Source organism: Falco cherrug, chromosome 12 (assembly GCF_023634085.1).
Source record: "Falco cherrug isolate bFalChe1 chromosome 12, bFalChe1.pri, whole genome shotgun sequence".
NCBI classification, from domain to species: Eukaryota; Metazoa; Chordata; class Aves; order Falconiformes; family Falconidae; genus Falco; species Falco cherrug.
In genome coordinates, this window is record NC_073708.1 from 5,452,060 (window position 1) to 5,471,267 (window position 19,208).

At 39.4% G+C, this 19,208-nt stretch overlaps 1 protein-coding gene across 7 annotated transcripts in view; it reads left to right on the top strand.

Moving 5' to 3' along the window:
- The window catches only part of RABGAP1L (RAB GTPase activating protein 1 like), a 254,855-nt gene that overhangs the window by 167,747 nt on the left and 67,900 nt on the right, over window positions 1–19,208 (top strand). For 6 of the 7 annotated variants that reach the window (XM_055724788.1, XM_055724789.1, XM_055724784.1 and 3 more), the window contains one exon: window positions 4,095–4,136. In XM_055724788.1, coding sequence (XP_055580763.1) covers window positions 4,095–4,136 — 42 coding nt within the window. Of the gene's footprint in view, window positions 1–4,094; window positions 4,137–16,330; window positions 16,685–19,208 lie in introns of those variants that run through there. The other variant, XM_027811231.2, reaches the window with a different exon arrangement.

Here is a 19,208-nt window from a genome sequence, read left to right on the forward strand (position 1 = left end):
GGACTCAAAGTGAGGACCCTTCAAAGAGGGCTTCTATCTGCAGAAGGAATCTTGGCTTCAGAGGGAGTTAAGGAACAGTGAAAATCTCTTGCTAGAAGAGAGTTAACATAGTAAGATTAACACTTACTTTAAGCCAGTCTTAATTTCGTGCATGTGTATCATGCAGTTGAAGTGTTTCATTTTTACAGTCTCATGAGATACAGTTTCACTATTTTGCCCGAGAGAATGTTACCTACAATCCTGTTGGAAATTAGGGTCTTTTGGCCATAAATAAATAAGCAGATGCTTCCGTAAAGCGCAGTCTAAGTGAGTTAAATGGTGGTTTACTGGATGGTGAGCTTTCATCCCAGCACTATCGTCCCAGTAAGTACAAAGGGTTCTTCTGCAAAACGATGGTCCTTCTTCTGAAGTAAGTGCTGTCCTACGCAAGTCGTCATAAAGCAGAGCACGGTCAGTGTGGCAGGCAGCAGGCGCTGGAAGGAGCTGGAAGGTGGCACAAACGCTAACATTTTCCTTTTCCTGACCCTTATCTTACCCTCGTGACTGCAGAAGTCGAGGGGTTGTCTGCTTTGAGACGAGCCTGTTCCTTCTCCAGAACTGCTGAGCTTAATGAGATCTCTTAAAATGCTCTGGGCCTCTACACCAGCTTAAGAGAATTTTTAAATAGCACCTGTCGGAAACCAGAAGATCCTGTGCAGATGCTTAACTAGGCAGATAAGCCAGGCTGTCATAGAAACTGCTAGCCTTCTGCAAAAGGCTAGTTAAAAGCTCCGAAGAGAACGATACCCACATGCCTTGTTTCTGGGATTTTTGCCTGTGGGCTTAATGTCTGTGCAGGCTGCACACTCCTCCTGCATTTACTCACCAGCAGCAAAGCCTCTCAGGTTGAAAAACACAGGAACAGCAGCATCATGGAGAAGCAATATGACATGATGATAAGCCCCTACCCATTCCTGTACTCTTATAACAGTTCTTGTTTAGTGAGTGTATATTTTTACTTCTGTCTGTTGTATATTAACCCCCCCCAAGCGTTTAGGCAATTACAAACAACTTTCACATTTGCATTTTTTTTAAATATTAAGATGAGATTTGCATGACAGTAAAGCATTTATTTCAAAGTGCCTAGTTAAACATATGACCTTTGATTTTAAAAAGTAATTATCCAAAGCTTATTTCGTATGGGCTCCCTTCTCTTTCCCCCTTGTGGATGATTTGTATGTACTTTCATGTTTCCATTATAAAATTGCTGGAGGGATATTGCTAGCAATGATTTATATGTCTGGTGCACATTGGTATTTTTGGTCCTTCTTCTAAAATAGATGGAGAAGTTTAAGCTGAATCTTATAAATCAGTGTGTGGTAAATGAAGTAGGATTTTAAATAAGAGATTGGGGGAAAAATGAGCTGAGCCTTCTTTTTCATAATCATTAAGCTTGGCTATGTCAGAATAGTCTTGCATGCATTAGGAAAAAAATAGCTCAAGTATGTGGATCAGCGGGTATAAAGTGCCTTGTTACGATGGGTAGGTAAGGCACTGCATTTGAAATCTGAAGCATCTTTCTGTAAACCCAAACACGAGTAGATGCCTCACTGTAGGTGGCCAGATGACACCTCCAGTCCCTCAGCTGTCGGGGGTATGTTAATCCTTCAGGTCCAGCAAGTCCAGGCTGGTCAGTGTGGAGCTGCAGCACCTGCTGCCTCAGGTCTGAAATACCGCCTGGATTTGGGGGTTCCCTCTCCTGCTGAGGAAAGAGGGAGGTGCGGAATGTTTTCTGTTCCCAGGAGTAGCAGAGTGCCACTCAGGACAGCTGTATAATGAAGGTTTTTAAGTCCTTTTGGTGTTCTGATTTTAGGGGGCTTGTGTGTTGTCAGTAATGTGAGGGAGTCTGCCTGCTGCCCTTTGCCCAGTGGGGCTAGAAAAAGAGCTGAAGATTCTCAAAGCAGGAAAACTATTCTGCTGCATTTGCTATCCACGTGAAGAGTGATCCTCTAGGAGGAGTACCAGGAGAGAGTCTGATTAGTTTGAATTCAGAAGTGATGTGAATTTTGGGCAGATCAGAAAAAAATTATATCGAAAATAAATGAAAACTGGTTTGGTTTTCTTTTGGGGTTTTTTTTTTTTGGTAGTGTCAGAAAATACACAGGATACTAATTCCTCAGTAATCCAACAATTAGACAGAATACTCCTACTCATAAAATAACAAAATCTGATCAATCAGTTAAGAAGAAAGCACAGTGTTTGTGATGCCTTGTAGCAGTGTGTCTCTGATTTGTAGGTTGTATGTTCACAGCAAATCCTCTCTGTTGGGAAATAAAAGTTGATGTCATGACCATATGGAATGATATGTTGACTTCAGGTTGATATTTGGAATAAAACTGAGAGTACTATGAACTTATTTTGCTGCTGGTGGTGCTAGTATTATCAGTGTCATGACTGAAATTCACAGATAGACTTTTTTTTTTTCCTGTTAAAAAGAAGTATAAAAAGCGAAGTAACCTTGAAATACTTGTTCTATTTGGAAGAAGGGTTTCCTGTTGATGAAGCCAGGTTCAGTCCTGCTACAATTGTGACCTCTAGTGGAAAAAGTCAGTTTGATATCATAATGATTATGCGTCAGATTGCAAATTAATTCACAGAGTGTTGCAATATTCATTATATCTAATGTCGTAGCGTTTCCAAGACTAATTAATGGTACCTTCAAGGCACCATACTACCCATGTAAAAAAATGCAATTTCTTCTCAAGAATACCTCTGAACAGTCTCTGCAGATTTTTATGAAAGCTAATTTTTATAGAAATATGATCTCAGACTTCCAGTAAGAGACTTGGAAAAATATGCAGTTGCAGAAGCAGAAATTCATTGGAGAAGTTTCCCTTAGAAAAAGTCCTGTTGTTATCCCACAATGATATGTATTGCAACGACAGTATTCCTTGTGTGCAAATTTTTAGGTATCAGCTCTGAAAGACATTATAAGAAAAGATTTATCATGCCATTAAACAAGCAGGCAAGAGGATTTGTAAAATACAATCTAGGAAAATAGTCTGAACACAAAGTACATAGTACAAATGAGACTTGCATATGGTATTTTTCATTATTTCAATGAACACAGAGCTCTTTATAATCTTAAATAATCAAGATATGTAGGCTACAGACAGGAGAGGTGCTTCCAGCAGCAGAGGCAATGTGTGCTTTGCCAGCAAGGCTGTCAGCTTGCATCCTCTGGCCTGATCTGCCCCTGGCTACTTTTCCAAGCAGGACCCCAGGAGCAGTTTCAGTTAGGCTGCTCCAAAGGAGCCTCATTCAGGGTACATGTTCCCCTTCCCTCTGCAAAAATCTCCAAGTCTTGATTGTCAAAATAAAACGATGTTGAACAAAAGCAGAGGAATGCTATTTCATATTTTTGTATGCAACGTAAGTGGAAATGTAGCCTTTTTCACCCCTCTGTGATCAGTCACATGAGTGGGTTTTACTTTCTTTGATTTTTAAATAATTTCACATCATCACTGTATTTTTCACTGAATAGATTTCTGTACACTTGTGTTTCCAGCTTTATCAAAACAGAAGGCAACTCTTTGATACAGACATCAGCTTGCTTACCTTTGAAATAGTTTGGACTTTTGGTTAATAGCAGCGAAAAAGGTGTATTGTGTACTCGTGGGGTCTTTTTTCTTTCATTTTGGTTCTTTTTTTACAGTTTGAGCATGAAAGATTGTACATGGTTAAACTGAGCTAAGCTCAGTTACTTGGTAAAAATGCTATCAACTAGAATGTTTATTGTGGTTTTTTTGATGCACTGCTCGTGAAAACCAGCATTGACAGGTACTGAAACGATGTAGGGATATTCTGTCGCATCCATAGCACCTGATTAATTGAACAGTAACATTCCAAAAGCTCCAAAGAGCTGTCTTCTTCCCCAGCCGGGAGTTTGGAACCTGTGCCTTGGGGCTTTAATGATGAACTTTGAAGTGTAGCAGGGAAGAGGGAGGCATTCCCCAGAGACTGGCAGCATCTAGTTTTGATGCTACATAGTAAGTAATAGGGAAGAGAGGCTGGTATGCTGGGACTGACTGAAGTATTTTTCTTCTTATTTTCAGGGTATGAACATAATCTTCCATGTAGCCTTGGCTCTCTTAAAGGTAAGTCATTGATTAGAAAGGGTTTGTTTGTTTCTATTTTCAATGTTATTAAACTGTATGGACTATTTTCTTAGCTTAATATATCATCTCTAAGGGAACAATAATAGTGGGGCTTCTGGAGGAGAGAACGCATGACAAATATCTATTTGGATAGAGATATCTTCAAAATTGTACTTACAGTAGGTCTGTTTCTATTAAACTTGATCGTGTCACAAAGTTCATGGAACAAGGAGTGCAGTCTAAGGATTTAAAAGTCTCGTGTAATTACTATTAAGAAAACAATTCTGATTCACAGCATATTTATTTTGTGGCTGGGTTCTTTAATATAAATATTCAAGATGCATGTGGTTGAATATTATTTGGTATCGAATGTATTTGTAATGTTAAGAGAGGAATGGAAGTCTTTTATAATATGGAGAACTTCTATCTTTGGCTTTGACACAAAATTTACCTGAACAAACAAACAAACAAACAAGTAAACCTTTAAGTAAAGCATTGGCCCTTTTGATGCCAGTGAGATAGCTCAAAGTTAACTTACATCAACCTTCACAAGTTGGCTCTAGTTGAAATCCAGTACAGGTTCAGGCATGTGGTATGGAATTTGAAATGCCACCTTTGAATTCAAATTATATCCTTGTCAAATAATTTAGGCTAAGGCTCAGGGTAGAGCAGCCTGTCACTCCTAACACAACAGCCCCACGACATGTACGCTGACTAGTATCATGATGCTGTTGCTAGTTCTCCAGTGGGTTTTCCTTATCATTTACCTTGAAAGGGAGAACAACTACTGGTTGAGTTACTCAGTAAAGAGTAATTTTCAGAGATTCAAATTCTGTGGCAGTTTTACAGAAAAAGTGCTCCATGCCAGGAATATATGTATGCTGCTGCTGTGAACAGAGCAATTGGAAATTTCAGAACACATATATTTTCACTTGAGGTAGGGTAACTTTGGCAAAGTACTGCAGTGTAGGTATGAGACGGTATTTAGCGTTATGGTAAGCAAATGTCCAAAATAATGTGTTTGACACTAACAGAGTTAATGTGTCAAATGGGGCTGTGACTTTCTGCGTGAGTATATATATTAAATGAAGTTGCCTATAAACAGGAAATTTCTTCCTTGTACGTTTCCAGGGAAGTGCTCCTACACAAATCTAAATTTGTAAAAAGGGAGGAGGGAGGTGTGTGCTCTTTTCTTCCTGTTTCATATTTTATTTGCAACTACGGGGGCTTGTTAATGTTCTGGTTTTTAAGGCCAGTATGGATAAAGGGAAATCTAGTAGGTTACGGTGTGATAGTGAAGAAGTGAAAGCAAGCATCCAAGCAGCACCCAACAGGTATGCTGCCACAGTAGTAGGTTCTCAACAGAGGTAGAGATGATAGCTTATGGATCTTAAAACTGAAGAAGAAAAGGAGAGGAGTACTTGGACTGAGCTGAAAATAGCTGGCAAGGTTTCTGGGAAATGGGAGCTTAGTTCAGTTTGGTTGTGAAGGATGATTTTGAGCCCGTGGGGATGCACCCAGTGGGCTGCTTCCAGCTGCTGGTGGTGGGAATGGTTGAACTGAGGTTAGCAGCAGAACAACTATTCAGAAAATGTGATGATGTTGGAAAGGACTAAAATCCTTAACTCACAGATGTCATACAGCACGTAAGGATTTTTTTTGTTGTTGAATAATTAGCCCAATTTTGTATTAAGAGTTGGTTTCAATTCTGCTTATAGCAATTCTTCTTATATATGCATATATTTGCAGTAGGCTGTATCTGCCTGCTCTGGCAGTAATAGGCTGTAAGTGGTAAGGGAGGTATAATCCTGGGAAAGTATTTCTATATTGCAACCAAAAACAAGTACAAAGAAAATACAGGTAAGACAGACAAGATTCTGGGTCAGAAACACTCACGTCCGAGCACAGTTCCATGGTGGTACCAAGATGGAGCTGGTGATTATATACAATTGAATTAGCATTATGATTTGCTTTCAGCAGGAATTGCTGTTCCGTTAGGGAGGAAAATATTTTCTACTCCAAGACCTAAAGTAATTTTTTTCCTATTCAAATGTGTTCATAATCTTTCCTAATCATTAGAAAAATCATTAGAAAGTGATTTAGCATACAGGTCTTTTTAAGTTACAGAAACTGAATGTGCGTGCTGCAGAACAACCACTTTAAAAACTGGGTTTCTGAGCTCTTGTCTCTCTCTGATTCTGAAGCAAACTAAAACAGCCTCTAAGGATTTGTTCCTTGTTAAAACAGAGCGATTATTCTCTCATCCACAATCTTTTGGATTCTTTTTAATTTGGACGAGGGAATCCTTCGTCAGTGGGATATTGAGTGTTTATTGTGTAAATGCCGTTTTGCTCACTTCCTTGTGAAGCGTGTGCCTCAGTCCCTCATTAAATAGCAACAGAATAAAGCTTTTATCTTGAACTCCCTTCTACTCAATGCAGTTTCTCACTGTTACAAGCAGCTGCTAGTGTTCAAAGCGAATGCTTGTTAGTTTTGAAATGACAGTACTACTTCTGTGACCAATTACCCGAGACACCTTGATGCAGTAATCTTTGGAAGATAAACATGTATTTAAGACATGAGGGGAATCCTTCCCTTTCTCCTAGTTCTGAGTATGATTGTGGCAATGAATAGCTAAAGCTTTGTGACCTCCTATGGAGGCCATAATTTGCAATAGGGCATTAATCTGATTTCTTATAGAAGGAAAAGCATGGTCTTTTTTTCCCGTAGCATCCAAATGTTACGCTTTTTAATGCATGTCACTGCTTTTCGTGTATTCCACAGTGCTCATCAGCCAGGCTCTCCAGCTGGTGGCACTATTTTACAGTTTGAAATTAATCACTTTGTTCGGTCATGGAGAGACTGCAACTGAATTAACATTTAGTAAACCGAGCTGACGGAAGATTGAATCCTTCACCTTTCATTTTCTGAGCAGCAGAAATACGGTGAAGCACTGGGGTGTGCAAAGAACCCCAGTGTTGAAAAAGGCAGAGTAGAAAACTGGTTTAGAGCAACTCAACAAACAACGTCGGTATTTTTATTTTTAAAATCCCAATTAAGACCGTTAATTATGAATGATAAAGGAAAATACACCATTCCAGTGCCAGCATGCTTTCTGATCTGTTTTGTCATCAGCTAGTTAGTTTCTTACTTGGAAATTACAAAGTAAGCATTAAAATCTTCATATGTGCTAAGAAAAAAATATCAATAATAAGCTTTCTTTCATATTGTAATATTTTGGTAATTATTTCCTTAATCCTCTGATTGTGCTACCTTAGCAAAACCAGCTAAACACGTGCTTTGTTTTTGAATTAGCTAACTGAGGCAGACGTCAAAACGTGATTGTGGACAAATCGGCCTCTAGATTAACTACTGTTGTAGTTGCTAACTGCTGAAAAGGCAGGGAGGAGTACACGTGCAGGGATGAACCACGGGGGTTTAAAATGGGTCCATATCCCAGCTTTCTTTTTGAGGGTTCATCTACTCATGGAGTGCGATTTGTAACAGCTCTTAAGGTCGATGCTTAGGTTGTTGAGCTTTCATCTGGCTGACATTAAGGACATGTTACTTAATGCCAGAGAAAACCCATAGTTTTGAACAGGAAGATGTATAATATTCCAAGGAAAATGGGTTGAAAATAGTGAGAAGCAACGTGTTTGTTACTGCTTGTGTTTCCCAGCCAGTGCGTTATCTTACAGAGTTTCACTTCAGTACCTATGTTACCTTAAAACCAGTACTTCTATACATTGTTCCTTGAGCTCAGGCAAATGCAAGCAGCATTTCTAACGGTGCTTATGAGTTCTTACACTTCTCACTGCGTGTTATCGAGTGATAACTGTCTACTACACAAACAAAACAGTTGTGTTTCTCGGTTATTTCTGTTGCCACCTTTCGGTCTCAATGTTGTTTGTGTCAGTCTGTGCCCAGCAGATTACGGAGAAGCATACTGGTTGTAGTGGCGGGGACAGCAGATGATGCTATTAATTCAAGTAGTTGATACAGAGGCTCCCTAGATTAAAACAAAAAAAACCCCAACAAAACAAAAAAACAAACAAAAAAAACCCCAACAAAAACCCAAACCAACAAACTGTCAAACCTACCTTGTATAAGGAGGGTTATTTTTTATCTTTATCTTTTTTCTGTATTTGGACTGCAAAGGACCTCCTGGGCCAAAGAAATGCACCTCTGCTATATGATGCCATTATGTGACACAGCATCCATTTCATAAACTAGTAACAGCAGCAATATTGCTGATGGAAGGCCGTTGCCCTTATTCCAGTTTAAATTTATTACTGATCATTTTACACTTATCTACTCTTATATCAGCATTGTCCTTTATCTCAAATAGTCCATTTCCAACGACACTCACACTAGTGTTTATCACCTTTAAGTATTTATAGATACCATTCATATTGTTTACTAAATAAACCAGTATTTTTAGTTTTCTTGAACTCTAGAGCATCTTAATAGTTCTGTATCTCCTCAATTCTGTATTAATCGTTTTAGAGGTGAATGACTGAATCTTTAAGAGAGGTCACAATGTTTTCTATATTAATGTATTTCCATATTTCTAAAAAATCTACTGCATCTGAGAACTATGGGGGCTGTTTGCATGAAATAGTATTCATGACGAATGAGCGGGTTCCACAAATACTGTTTCACCACCTGAAGTTTGGGGTTGTGTAAGAGCACAAATTTTGAATAAAATTATGATGTACTTCTGTATACATTTTGCATTTCACTTCTTGATGAATTTGCAATAGTGAATTGTAGGTTTTCTTTTCTCACTTTCAAGACATTATCTTCTTTGGATAGACATCTGACTTCACCTGTCTTGGATTTTGTCCATCCATCTCCTGAATTACTGCTTGCACCCACCCAGAACTTGAAAATCAGATCTGAAATTTTGTTCTGTGTTGAAGGCGTAGCTGAAAAATCTGTGCTTGTGAGAAGTGTACATACCCAAAGATAGCCAGACCCGTCATCTGGGTTTGTGCAGCTTAGATCTTGCTGGTGGTGGGGAAGTGACACCTCTTCCTTCAGGAAGCTGTGTTGCTTGCAGTGTAAACTGAAGTGACCGGTGTGACTTCCCTTGAGATATGTCTCACTTTGTCACCTGCTTCAGAAATTATCACTTGCCACAATCTAGCCTGGGGCGTTTGTGTTTTAAAAAGTAGTGTATGTAGTCTTTTAAGAAAACAAAGAAGGCAAAAGCCGAAGGGTTCAAGTCGTAACAGCAAGTAAGGAAATAAAATTTATTGGTTAGATGAAAACAGGCCGTAGAGAAGGAACAGTTAAGTTGAGCAATCATACTCTTCCACATCTTACCGAAAATTTGTGTAATCTTACTGGCTAAACTTCTGAGGATGTCAGTGAAGACTGGACAGGTGCCCATTTTAGGTAAAACTTGCATATTGTCAATGCAGATAATTAAAAAATGTGGATTGTCTTTCAGTTGGGAATGAAATTGTGATAATTACTGTAACTTTTTGAGAGGTATCACATGAGAAGTTCACTGAGTGTGTAGGTAAAGGTACTTAGGCCTTGTATCCAAGAGTTATTTCGTTCTCTCTCTGCATACAGATGCTGTTCTTTGCATTTGCAATGGCTTGAGGAGCCTGAACTGATTGTTAAATTGGCACTGCTTTAAGCCGAGGGTTGGGTGAATTGACATGCAGGCTTCCTTTCCAACCTAAACTGGTTTTGAATCTAGGTGATCTGGTTTAGTCCACTCTGTAAGTGCATTAAATCTTCAAAAGACTCGTTTCAAGATAAAACAGAAGTGTCCACATTAGAATATAAGGAAAAATAGATGTTCTTTGTATTTCTACTGAAATTTTTTTTAGCTTCTTTATGTGGCTGATCCCAGGATAAGAGCTGAAGCTTCTGGTAGAGAAGATGATCCTAACTCTTTGGTGCCAGGGATCAGAACCAACTGTTCTGTTTTCAAAGCCTTCTCCATTAGGTAGAGGACAAGAAATTCAGTTTTCAAGAGGCTCTCAGACCACTGTTTTTATATTTCTAGTTCCTAAATTGAGGATGTCCTTAAACTGTAGGTTTTGCAGGGCTGAAGAATTCCTCCCCGACACCCGCACCCCCTACCCCAAAAACCAGTATGTGGTGACTGGTTGGAGATTATCTCTTTCAAATGAAAAATCTGTGCCTGAAAACTTCCAAAATCATTCAACTCCCAGACTGCTGATTTCCCAGCCTTAATATAACCAATTTTCTCAATGTCCACATTTATCTGCATGCTAAAACTCCATCCTGTCCTGACTAGTTACTTTCTTAGCCCATTTGATCTCCTCATGCCTGAAATTGGTTAAATTTCTATTAGGTGAATGTTCACCATAAATTTGGAATTTTGAGGGAGGAGACGTTCTCTTTTTAAAGGAATAGAAGACTGAATGCAGAGAAGGTAACAAAAAATTTGTTGGACTGCATTTCTTTAGCAGCGCCGGACCCTGATTTATATATTGATGACACCTCCCCATTATATTGTCTGTTTGTAATTTCGAGATGTTGGAAACTGAAGATGGTGTTTTCAGGACTGCATACAGTTCTGACTGATGCTATTAGTTTTTGTTATTTATTATATTTTATTATTTTTTTAATATATTGTATATATGTGCCTAGCAAATCTTGTGACCTTACGGAAAAATTGTTTCTTAAGTATGTAATTGAAGTAAATAAAAACGTAAAATAGTTATTCCAGGTCAGACTTGTAGGCTTACCTACCCAGTATCTTGTTGCCAATAGTGGGTACATAGGAAAGACTGTAAGAAAAGGGCAATAATACTCATAATACTCTTTCTTCCCCTGCCCCCCCTGGCAATTTGTGTCTTGGAGACTCTGAGAAAGAGGTGGTGTCTCACATTTAATAACTCTATATGATTTGTTATTCCAGGGGTTTGTCTGGTGACTTTTTGGACACAGTAAACTAGCAGCCACAGAGATTTTCTCAGTTTATCATTCTGTTTGCTTTGAACCTGTCACCTGTGAGTTTCATGTGAGGTTCCTGTGTTGGAAGGCATTTTGGACAGATGGTACCTCTTCATTTTCTCCACACCACTCATGATTTTATAAGTCTACATATCCCTCATCAACAGTCTATGTTCCAGGTTTAATAATCTTTGTTCTTATTATTTGTCTCCACATTTGGAAGCCTCCGATGAGCTTATTCACTCTATAAATACTTTACTGTCTCTGTTATCTCCTTTTTGAGATGGGAGGACCAGAGTAAAGCATAATATCAAAGATTAAAACACAAGGAGTTATACTGTAGAATAATGGCATTCTCTGTTTAGATCTCTATTCCCTTCCTATTAATTCCTACTATTTGGTGTATTTAGTTGACTGCTGCTGTGCACTGAGCTGCTATTTTCATAAAACTGTGCAAAGTGACTCCAGGATTCATTCCTGAGTAGCAATTGTCAGCTCAGAGTCTATAATTTATATATAAAATTGATAACTGTTCTCCATATGCATCAATTTACATTTATGTACATTGACTTTCATTTACCGTACTATTGCCCCGTCATTCAGTCTCTTACAGTCCTTCTGCAATTCTTTACTGTAAGCCCCTGTCTTTAAACCCTGAATAATTTAGTAGCACTTGCAAACATTGTCACCCCGCAGTTCACCCTCTTCTCCAAGTCATTTAAGAACAGACCGACCAGCGAGACGCCAGCACACATTGCTGGTGGAATCTGCTATGGAAATTAATTTTTTTATCATGTTCTCTCTAATAATGGTAAAAATGTAAACTTCACTAAATCCAGATTACAGTTGTAATTAGACCTGAAGAACAGAAAGGACAAAGTAATTTCTGATAAGGTAAGAGGTGAGGTTCTTATGGTGGGCATGATGTAACGCAGATGGATTTTTCAGAGCTGTTCTGGTGCAGAATTTTTCTTATCCTTTTACAGGAATAAACTTCAAGGGGAACTTTCTTTTTTGTTCTTCCAGTATTACAGACTGTTCAGCTTTTCAAAGTCAGTAATTTTTGCCACTAAAATGTGAAAGGCGATCCAATTTGTTTCCTTTTTCTGTTTTTTGCAGTTGACATAGAAAAGAGAGATGCTATCATACATCATCATTGATCAATTAGGAATTGATATAGCAATTATGAAAATGTTTAGTTTATCTGAGTAGTGACCTTTCAGTATTGTGCCCCATTATCGTAAAAATTTGATATTCTTGTCAACGCAAAGTGCAGGATAGGAGACGAGACCAGTGGTGGTTTTGCAGGAAGGACTGGGGTAGAGGGAGGACACAAAAGGCTGGGCTGCTTGCTCAGGGGGAACGTGGGCAAGCAGCGGGAGCAGAGAGGGATGAAGGAAATCTGTAGTGCTCCCATAGGGCCATCATTTTAAAATAATGTCAGGTGGGCAGGTTGCCAGTTTTTACAGCAAGTGGTTGTGCCTTGTTCAACATGCAAGTGAGAATACTGTTACCTGGGAACTAACCCACTATGTATACCTTAAAACTAACATGTTTGTGTTCAGGCTCTATGCATTCTTGGCAAAATATTAAAGATAGAAGATAGAAAGATAGAAAATCTAAAGGTAGAGGCTGCAACAGTCCTGATGGCACATACTTTTTTCCCTATAGAAAACAGAAGAAGAAGCACAAAGCTCCCACTTCAACTGTCATAAAATGATAGATAGAAACCCATCATTTGTCGTGGAATTCCATGAGCCTTTCCCAAATATTTTCTCAGGTTTTATATACACTTATTTATTTATTTATTTATTTGTTTATTTATTTATGTTCTGTAGTGTTTCATATGTTCTTCTAATTTGGTATATTTTAAAGTATGGAGATTTACAAAGGACTTATCAAGATCCTTGGTATCTTGCTACAAGATTCAGAACATATAGGTAATTTCAACTCGCATCCTATATGGTTTTATTTGCTTAGAAAATATTTTGCCATTAGCCACTTCTTCCCAGTTCATTGGACATCAGCTGTGTACATCTGAGCAGAACTGAACTGCATCAGTCCCATGTGAGTAAACATGGATAGGAAGGTCAGAAACAGGATTTAACTGTACTTAAAGACCAGATAGATAGTCTGTGACATGGAAATCAAAGCACGACTAATATGTGTTCATCCGAAGATATTCTACTTGCTGTACCAGTTACTGCCTTTTGAGCCATTTTTAGTTTTTAAGTTCGCTTCAGTCCGGCCCTTCTGAAGAAGGCAGGACAGTAATCTAATGGCATGGATGAGAGTAGTGAAGTTTACATGAAGGGAAAACTGCAGTTCCTGGTCGGACATGCATTAAAATAACATATAGTGTTCATTGAGGATGTGGAAGTATTTAAGAGTGGTAGGGAGTGTAAAAAGTCTCTAACTGCACATCTGAATGACAGTTCACTGTTAAGCTGTGTGAAAGGAGCTCCTGAAAAACACAAAGTGTTGAATTTCAGCTGATAATTAAGGTGTGGGTTTTTTTATTTGAGAGACCTCTTTTTAAACAAGAAATCCAGGCCTAATGTAAAAATTGTAATGATGGTAGTAGACCACATCTCTTGGGAAGCTAATCCTGTAGTTAATTTTCCTCTTTCCTAAAAATTTACACCTTATTTATAACCTGAATTCATCTGGTTTTATCTTCTAACTATTGGATGCTATTATAACTTTCTACAACTAAAGACTTTATATAATGATCACTTCATTTTTCGTAAGCCTAGGCCTTGCACAAAGTGAACCAAACCTGAATTTCTATAAGGATGAGAGTTAGCTATTAGCTTATTGAAGTCTGGTATATGCAAGGAAGAATTTAAGGCTTTTGACATGGATGGTGCTCTGAATTCTCTGACCTCTTTCCTGTTTTGCCCACAAGTCACCGGTGACTGCTGGTTCACCTCTGTGCTTCTAGTCAGTTCTGTAACTTGCCTCCCAATACACGCAGTATAATGCTCTTACTCCTTTTTAACGTTTTGAGCAACGTTTTCATTCACATGTGGAAGATAAAACCTGATGTTTCTAAAATACCACGTTTACCAGCATGTGTTTAAATTAAATGGAAACACTTAAGAAATTCAGAAAAAATACGGAAAGCTACTCCCTTTTCTTTGAAACGTTTCACCCTACAAACATAAGTCTGGTTAGCTGATAATTTAACCTGTGATGTATAATTTAGCAGCATTGTGGTGTTTACCTATATATTTAATAACAAAATTCATAATAAACCAGAATCTCTGTAACTGCATGCAGAGAGATTTTGGAAAGGAGAGTTCCCATCACAATCTTCACTATAGTCTTAACCTGGAGTTGTTGCTTGTGCTTTTGTTCTTGAGTCATGGCTTCTCTTGTAAAGGACCTCATAAATACCCCTCATCTCAGGACTGCTGTAGCCTCCACCTCTTCAGAACCCTGCTCTGTGGACTGATCCGTACGGAAGATTTTTATCTGCAAAACAGTGGTTCATAACCTGAGACACTTAAATCAGCTTCCAGAAGACCACCTGTATTAAACAGCTTATCCAATACGGCGCAAAATTTGCAGGTGCTTTAGTTGACTTAAACCCCATGTCACCAGAGGGTAAGTGGGTGAGGCCTCATTGTCATCCTCTGTCATCTTTGACCTATGACTTCTGCTGGTTCTGCTTTAACCATTTTCCCACCTGCTTCGTGTGTCACCATGAGCCAAGGTGATCTCTGTGGCTGGGACTGCTTTTGATAATAATGTCCTTTTAAAATAATAATAATAATAATAATTCTCATCCAAGAGAATTTACTTATATTTGAAAGGAGTCCACTATGGGTGGTATGTCAGACTGAATGCAATTAGTATCTTTTTCTAATTTTCCCTGCTTTTGTAGTACTTGTCTAGTCATGTTCACAGTAAACATGTTTATTATCTCCATGCTACAGACTTTTGCTTGGCATTAGTATTTTAACTAAATATGTTTTTTCTTGACATGTTAGGCATATGATATTTAGAGCTATATTTGCAGAAGTGTTTGCTATTAATGTGTTTTAGATCCATAGAGCTCCTCGCAATATTTTAAATTACCACCTTTCTGTATGTTAGATGTGTATGGAATGTTGGTGTCTGCTCTGATGGGAAATGTGTATTGTTCTGTTACATAGCCCATTTTATAACTAGGCAATTCGAAAATGAAGCAGCATTAAAACGTACTTCGTAAAATCCATGACATGAAGTAATACCTGCCAGGCTGTCTTTACCCAGATGGCAGAGGCACCTGGCCAGTTCCCTGCATGGGAGCGATGTGAGGCAATTTAAGGTGTGACATCATAGCATTTTCCTTACAAGTGTGCAGTTAATTTCTAGAATCAATTCAAATGCATGTGCTGACATCATTCCCTCTCTGCCCGTCATCTCTAGATTTAGAAATGCCTCCTGAGAACACAGCGCTGGAAATTATTATTATTTAAATTATTGAATTCAATCCTGTACAAGCTATGCAAAGATGGGCTATGGCTTCTCAGCTTCTCAGAAGCCGCCTGCTGCTCTCTCCTCACCAGCAGTCCATCATGATGTCCTTGCTCCTCTCCCATCCATCATCTGGGAGGGATGAGGGTCTCCTGCCCTACCTGCCCGTCTCCGGGTTGTGCTGACTCTGTATTTGCATTATTCAGAAGCGGATTGACTACAACTCATTATACCAGCTGGCAGGCCAGTTTCTTCCTAACCATCAAACGTTAGAGGATGCAGTTCATGTGCCGTGAGCCTGGGATTCAAAAGCAAAAACCCTTACAGCTGAATTGATTTAAGGTAGACGGGGAGGGGGAGCTCAGCTGTCCAGCCGCTCACTATTGGCTTCTTATTACGGCATTCTCCCCCGAGAGGCTCTCTGCATGCTCATTCACCCCCTCCTCCTCCTCCCAGCCCCCTCCTTGCCTACCCCTTCATTACTGATTCACAGCGAGAGGCAGCAGCGGCAGCCGCCACGCTTGTCACGAATCAGAGATTGCAATGAGCTCATCCTTTTCTCTTTGCAGCTTTAGAACTGCCCTGGCTTTATTGCTCTTATTGCTGCTGCTTGCACACACGTCCACAGACACAGAGCCCTAAAAGCTCTCCATTGCTTTTCTCCCATTCAAGCTTTCCTGCACTCATTTTCTGCCATTTTCCTGCTTTTTAGGTACATTTTTAGATCCATGTTTTCTCTGGTTTGTTTTTCAAATCTACTTTGGACTCTGGCTGAGCCAGCAGGGTGGATCATATTTTTCCTTGATTCTTAGCAAAGATGCCTTTCTCTTTCTGAGAGACCGACGGGCATTGCTGTAGGCGGCCATCCAAGCCCATTTCAAAGATCTGAGGCTGGCTCTTCTAATCTTGCACTTTTTTGAAATTGCGGTTCAAAGCCTGTTCTTCTCACTCTGGATACTTACTACTTGCTGCTCATGGAAGAAGGGGTGCCTTGCAAAACCCCAGCTGCCAAGCTCACACCACCTGTCAAAAAGTCCCAGGACATGCATGACGAGAGAAGCAAGCTGGTGAATGAGTATGCATGTCGGGTGCTGGAACTTCTGGGAATGGGGCATCGCCTATTTGTGCCTCGGCTGCTTGCGGTGAGATCATTTTCTTGAAATTAATTCATTGCAAATTTGGCATCTTCCCTCCCAAACCTGCATTCCCTTCCCCAGGATTGCTGACACTGAATGGAGGCATGAGAGGTCTCTTATATTTTTTCCTCTTGGCTTCTCATAAACCCATCTGCTAAGCACTGAGTCTTGTCTTTTCTTTTTTTTTTTTTGATGTCAGCTGGGAGGGCTGGATGCTAGTCCTGCTAATGGGGATCGGTGCCACTCCTTAACTAGCTTGAAGGGTTCACGAACAGGGCTGCCTTACAAAAAAAAAATATCTTTCCTAAAGCCATGAATGCTTTTGTTCTTAGTTCTGTAATGATTCCAAATAAACAGCATGCCCAGTCTACTCCTAGATACTGATTAAAAGTGCGATAATGCTCAGCATTTCAAATTTTATACTTGTGACATCAAAGGTTAGCTTTAAACATTCATAAAAAATCAATCTGTGTTGATGTATTTTCGTTTACTGCTGTTTCTGTGTTTGATCTTGAAAAGGCAGTTGACAGTATGTAAAAAAAGTTTAAAATACATGTGTAGAATTATCTGGGAATTAAATTGTTAAAGATGGTTTTATCCATCATAGCAAATGATGTCTGTGTGTGAAATGGCCTGAAGTTGGTGTGGTGTGTTACGGTACGGAGGAGCACACTTACCATTTCTACTGCTGTATGAAGCAGACTCAAACCCACAAAAGAGTGGCAAATCCAGGAGTCAGTGCCTCCTCCTAGCTGAGTCTGCTCTGGGGTGTTGTAACTAAACCTGGCTGCAGCTCAGAGGTACACTTGCTCAACAGCCTTGTACATCAGAATGTCATTTTGATGTGATGCATGTGAAGACAGTTCTTTACTCGTCCCATCCCATTTCCTAGTGGGATGGTGCCTTTCCTTTATTTCCATATGCTGTACAGTCCTTTCAGGTGGTTACAGTGACCTGGCTTAACATTTTCATCGTCCTACAGAAGCCTGTACCCGTGTTCTGCAGCATACTCACAGAAATGAATGTGCTCTGCGTATTATGTTTGGTGTTAAAAAAAAAAAAAAAAAAGGGTGGGCGGTTGAACCAGTGTGTCTCTGCACTGTGAGATGTTGGATAAAAATAAAAAATCCACAAACTCTTTTGATTGCTAGTGAAGCACAGATGAATTTGCATATCTACAGTCACTTGTGGAATTGAGTGTAGTAGCTAATAACGCATGGTTGAATCTGTTGTGTGAATGTTATTCCAGTTTACCTCTAAGTGTACCTAAACATTCATGCATCCCATCCTGCTGATGGTCTCTTGGGCAAGGACTGCCAAATCATTGTGAATTGTTTTGTGATGAGCTCTAAGGAGAGCAGAGACAAAACCACGAAGCTCTTTTTCACTCTACTTAATCAGGCTTTGTATCTGGCCCTCCAGATGGAGAATACCAGGAAATTTAGCATACTTCATCACCCAGGCAGCTTAGCTTTGCTGCGTGACATCATGCTGTTTATTAAAAAAGAAAAAAAGAGGGGGGAAAAGGCAAAATAATACAAATCACGCTTGTGTTATTAGAGAGTCTTGACTTGTGGAGTCAGCGGGGTTTCCTGTCAGGTTTTATTAGCTTAATATATCTCTTCTAACATATATCCCTTTTGACATATACCCCTTCTGTAGAGGAGGAGAGACCATGTTCCTGATAATTTTTTTTTAGAATGAGAAATCTCTAGAGACCAGGAATCTATACTTTAATCAGAACTGAAGATATTTCAAAACCTCAGTGTTGTCATAAAATTAAGAACTAGATTCTTTTGTACATGCATAAGCTTCTCCATCGCCTGTGGTTTTGGGAATAAATGCCTAGAACACGCAGAATACGTGCCATTGTATTGTTAAATGAGAAATATAATCTATAACCTTTATGCCAGCTGTAGAAAAATTCAGATCACCTACTCACTGCATCAGCTACCTGCGTTGATGGGCAAGTGAAACAGTCCTAATTCTGTGTGGGTTTATCCCCTTTGGGATGACTGTGGGTGGATGAAGCAAGTAGATTTTGTGTTTGTCTTTATCCACATTCATCAGTATTTTGTGTGGCAGAATGAACATTAGCTTTCTAAGTCTGGAACTACGTATAAATGCAGTGGTGAAATTTTGAGCAGAGGGATACTACTGGGTGTACACAAGATTATCCCCATATTTATGGATGCCAACTCATTGCACACAAACCAAAGCTATTTTTTTTTCCATAGTGCTTTGGTACCAAACAGCATGTTACAGAGATCATAGATTTTCTTTAGGAAAAAATGTGTTTAACAGTGTAGCTTTCACGGCAAAGAAATGTACAGAAGCTGTGCCAGTAAAAGGAGTCCTTAGGTGTATTGTGCTAGATGTGTGTGCCGGTGTGGCTGCAGCAGCGTAGCTTCCCCCATCGGTCTTCCCCAGGCCTGGATTCCAGGTTTATCCACGCTCCTGGTCCTTGGCAGCACAGGTGGTCAGCTTTGTCCTCTTGGACTCACTGAATGGATGCCAGGTCTGCAGCTTG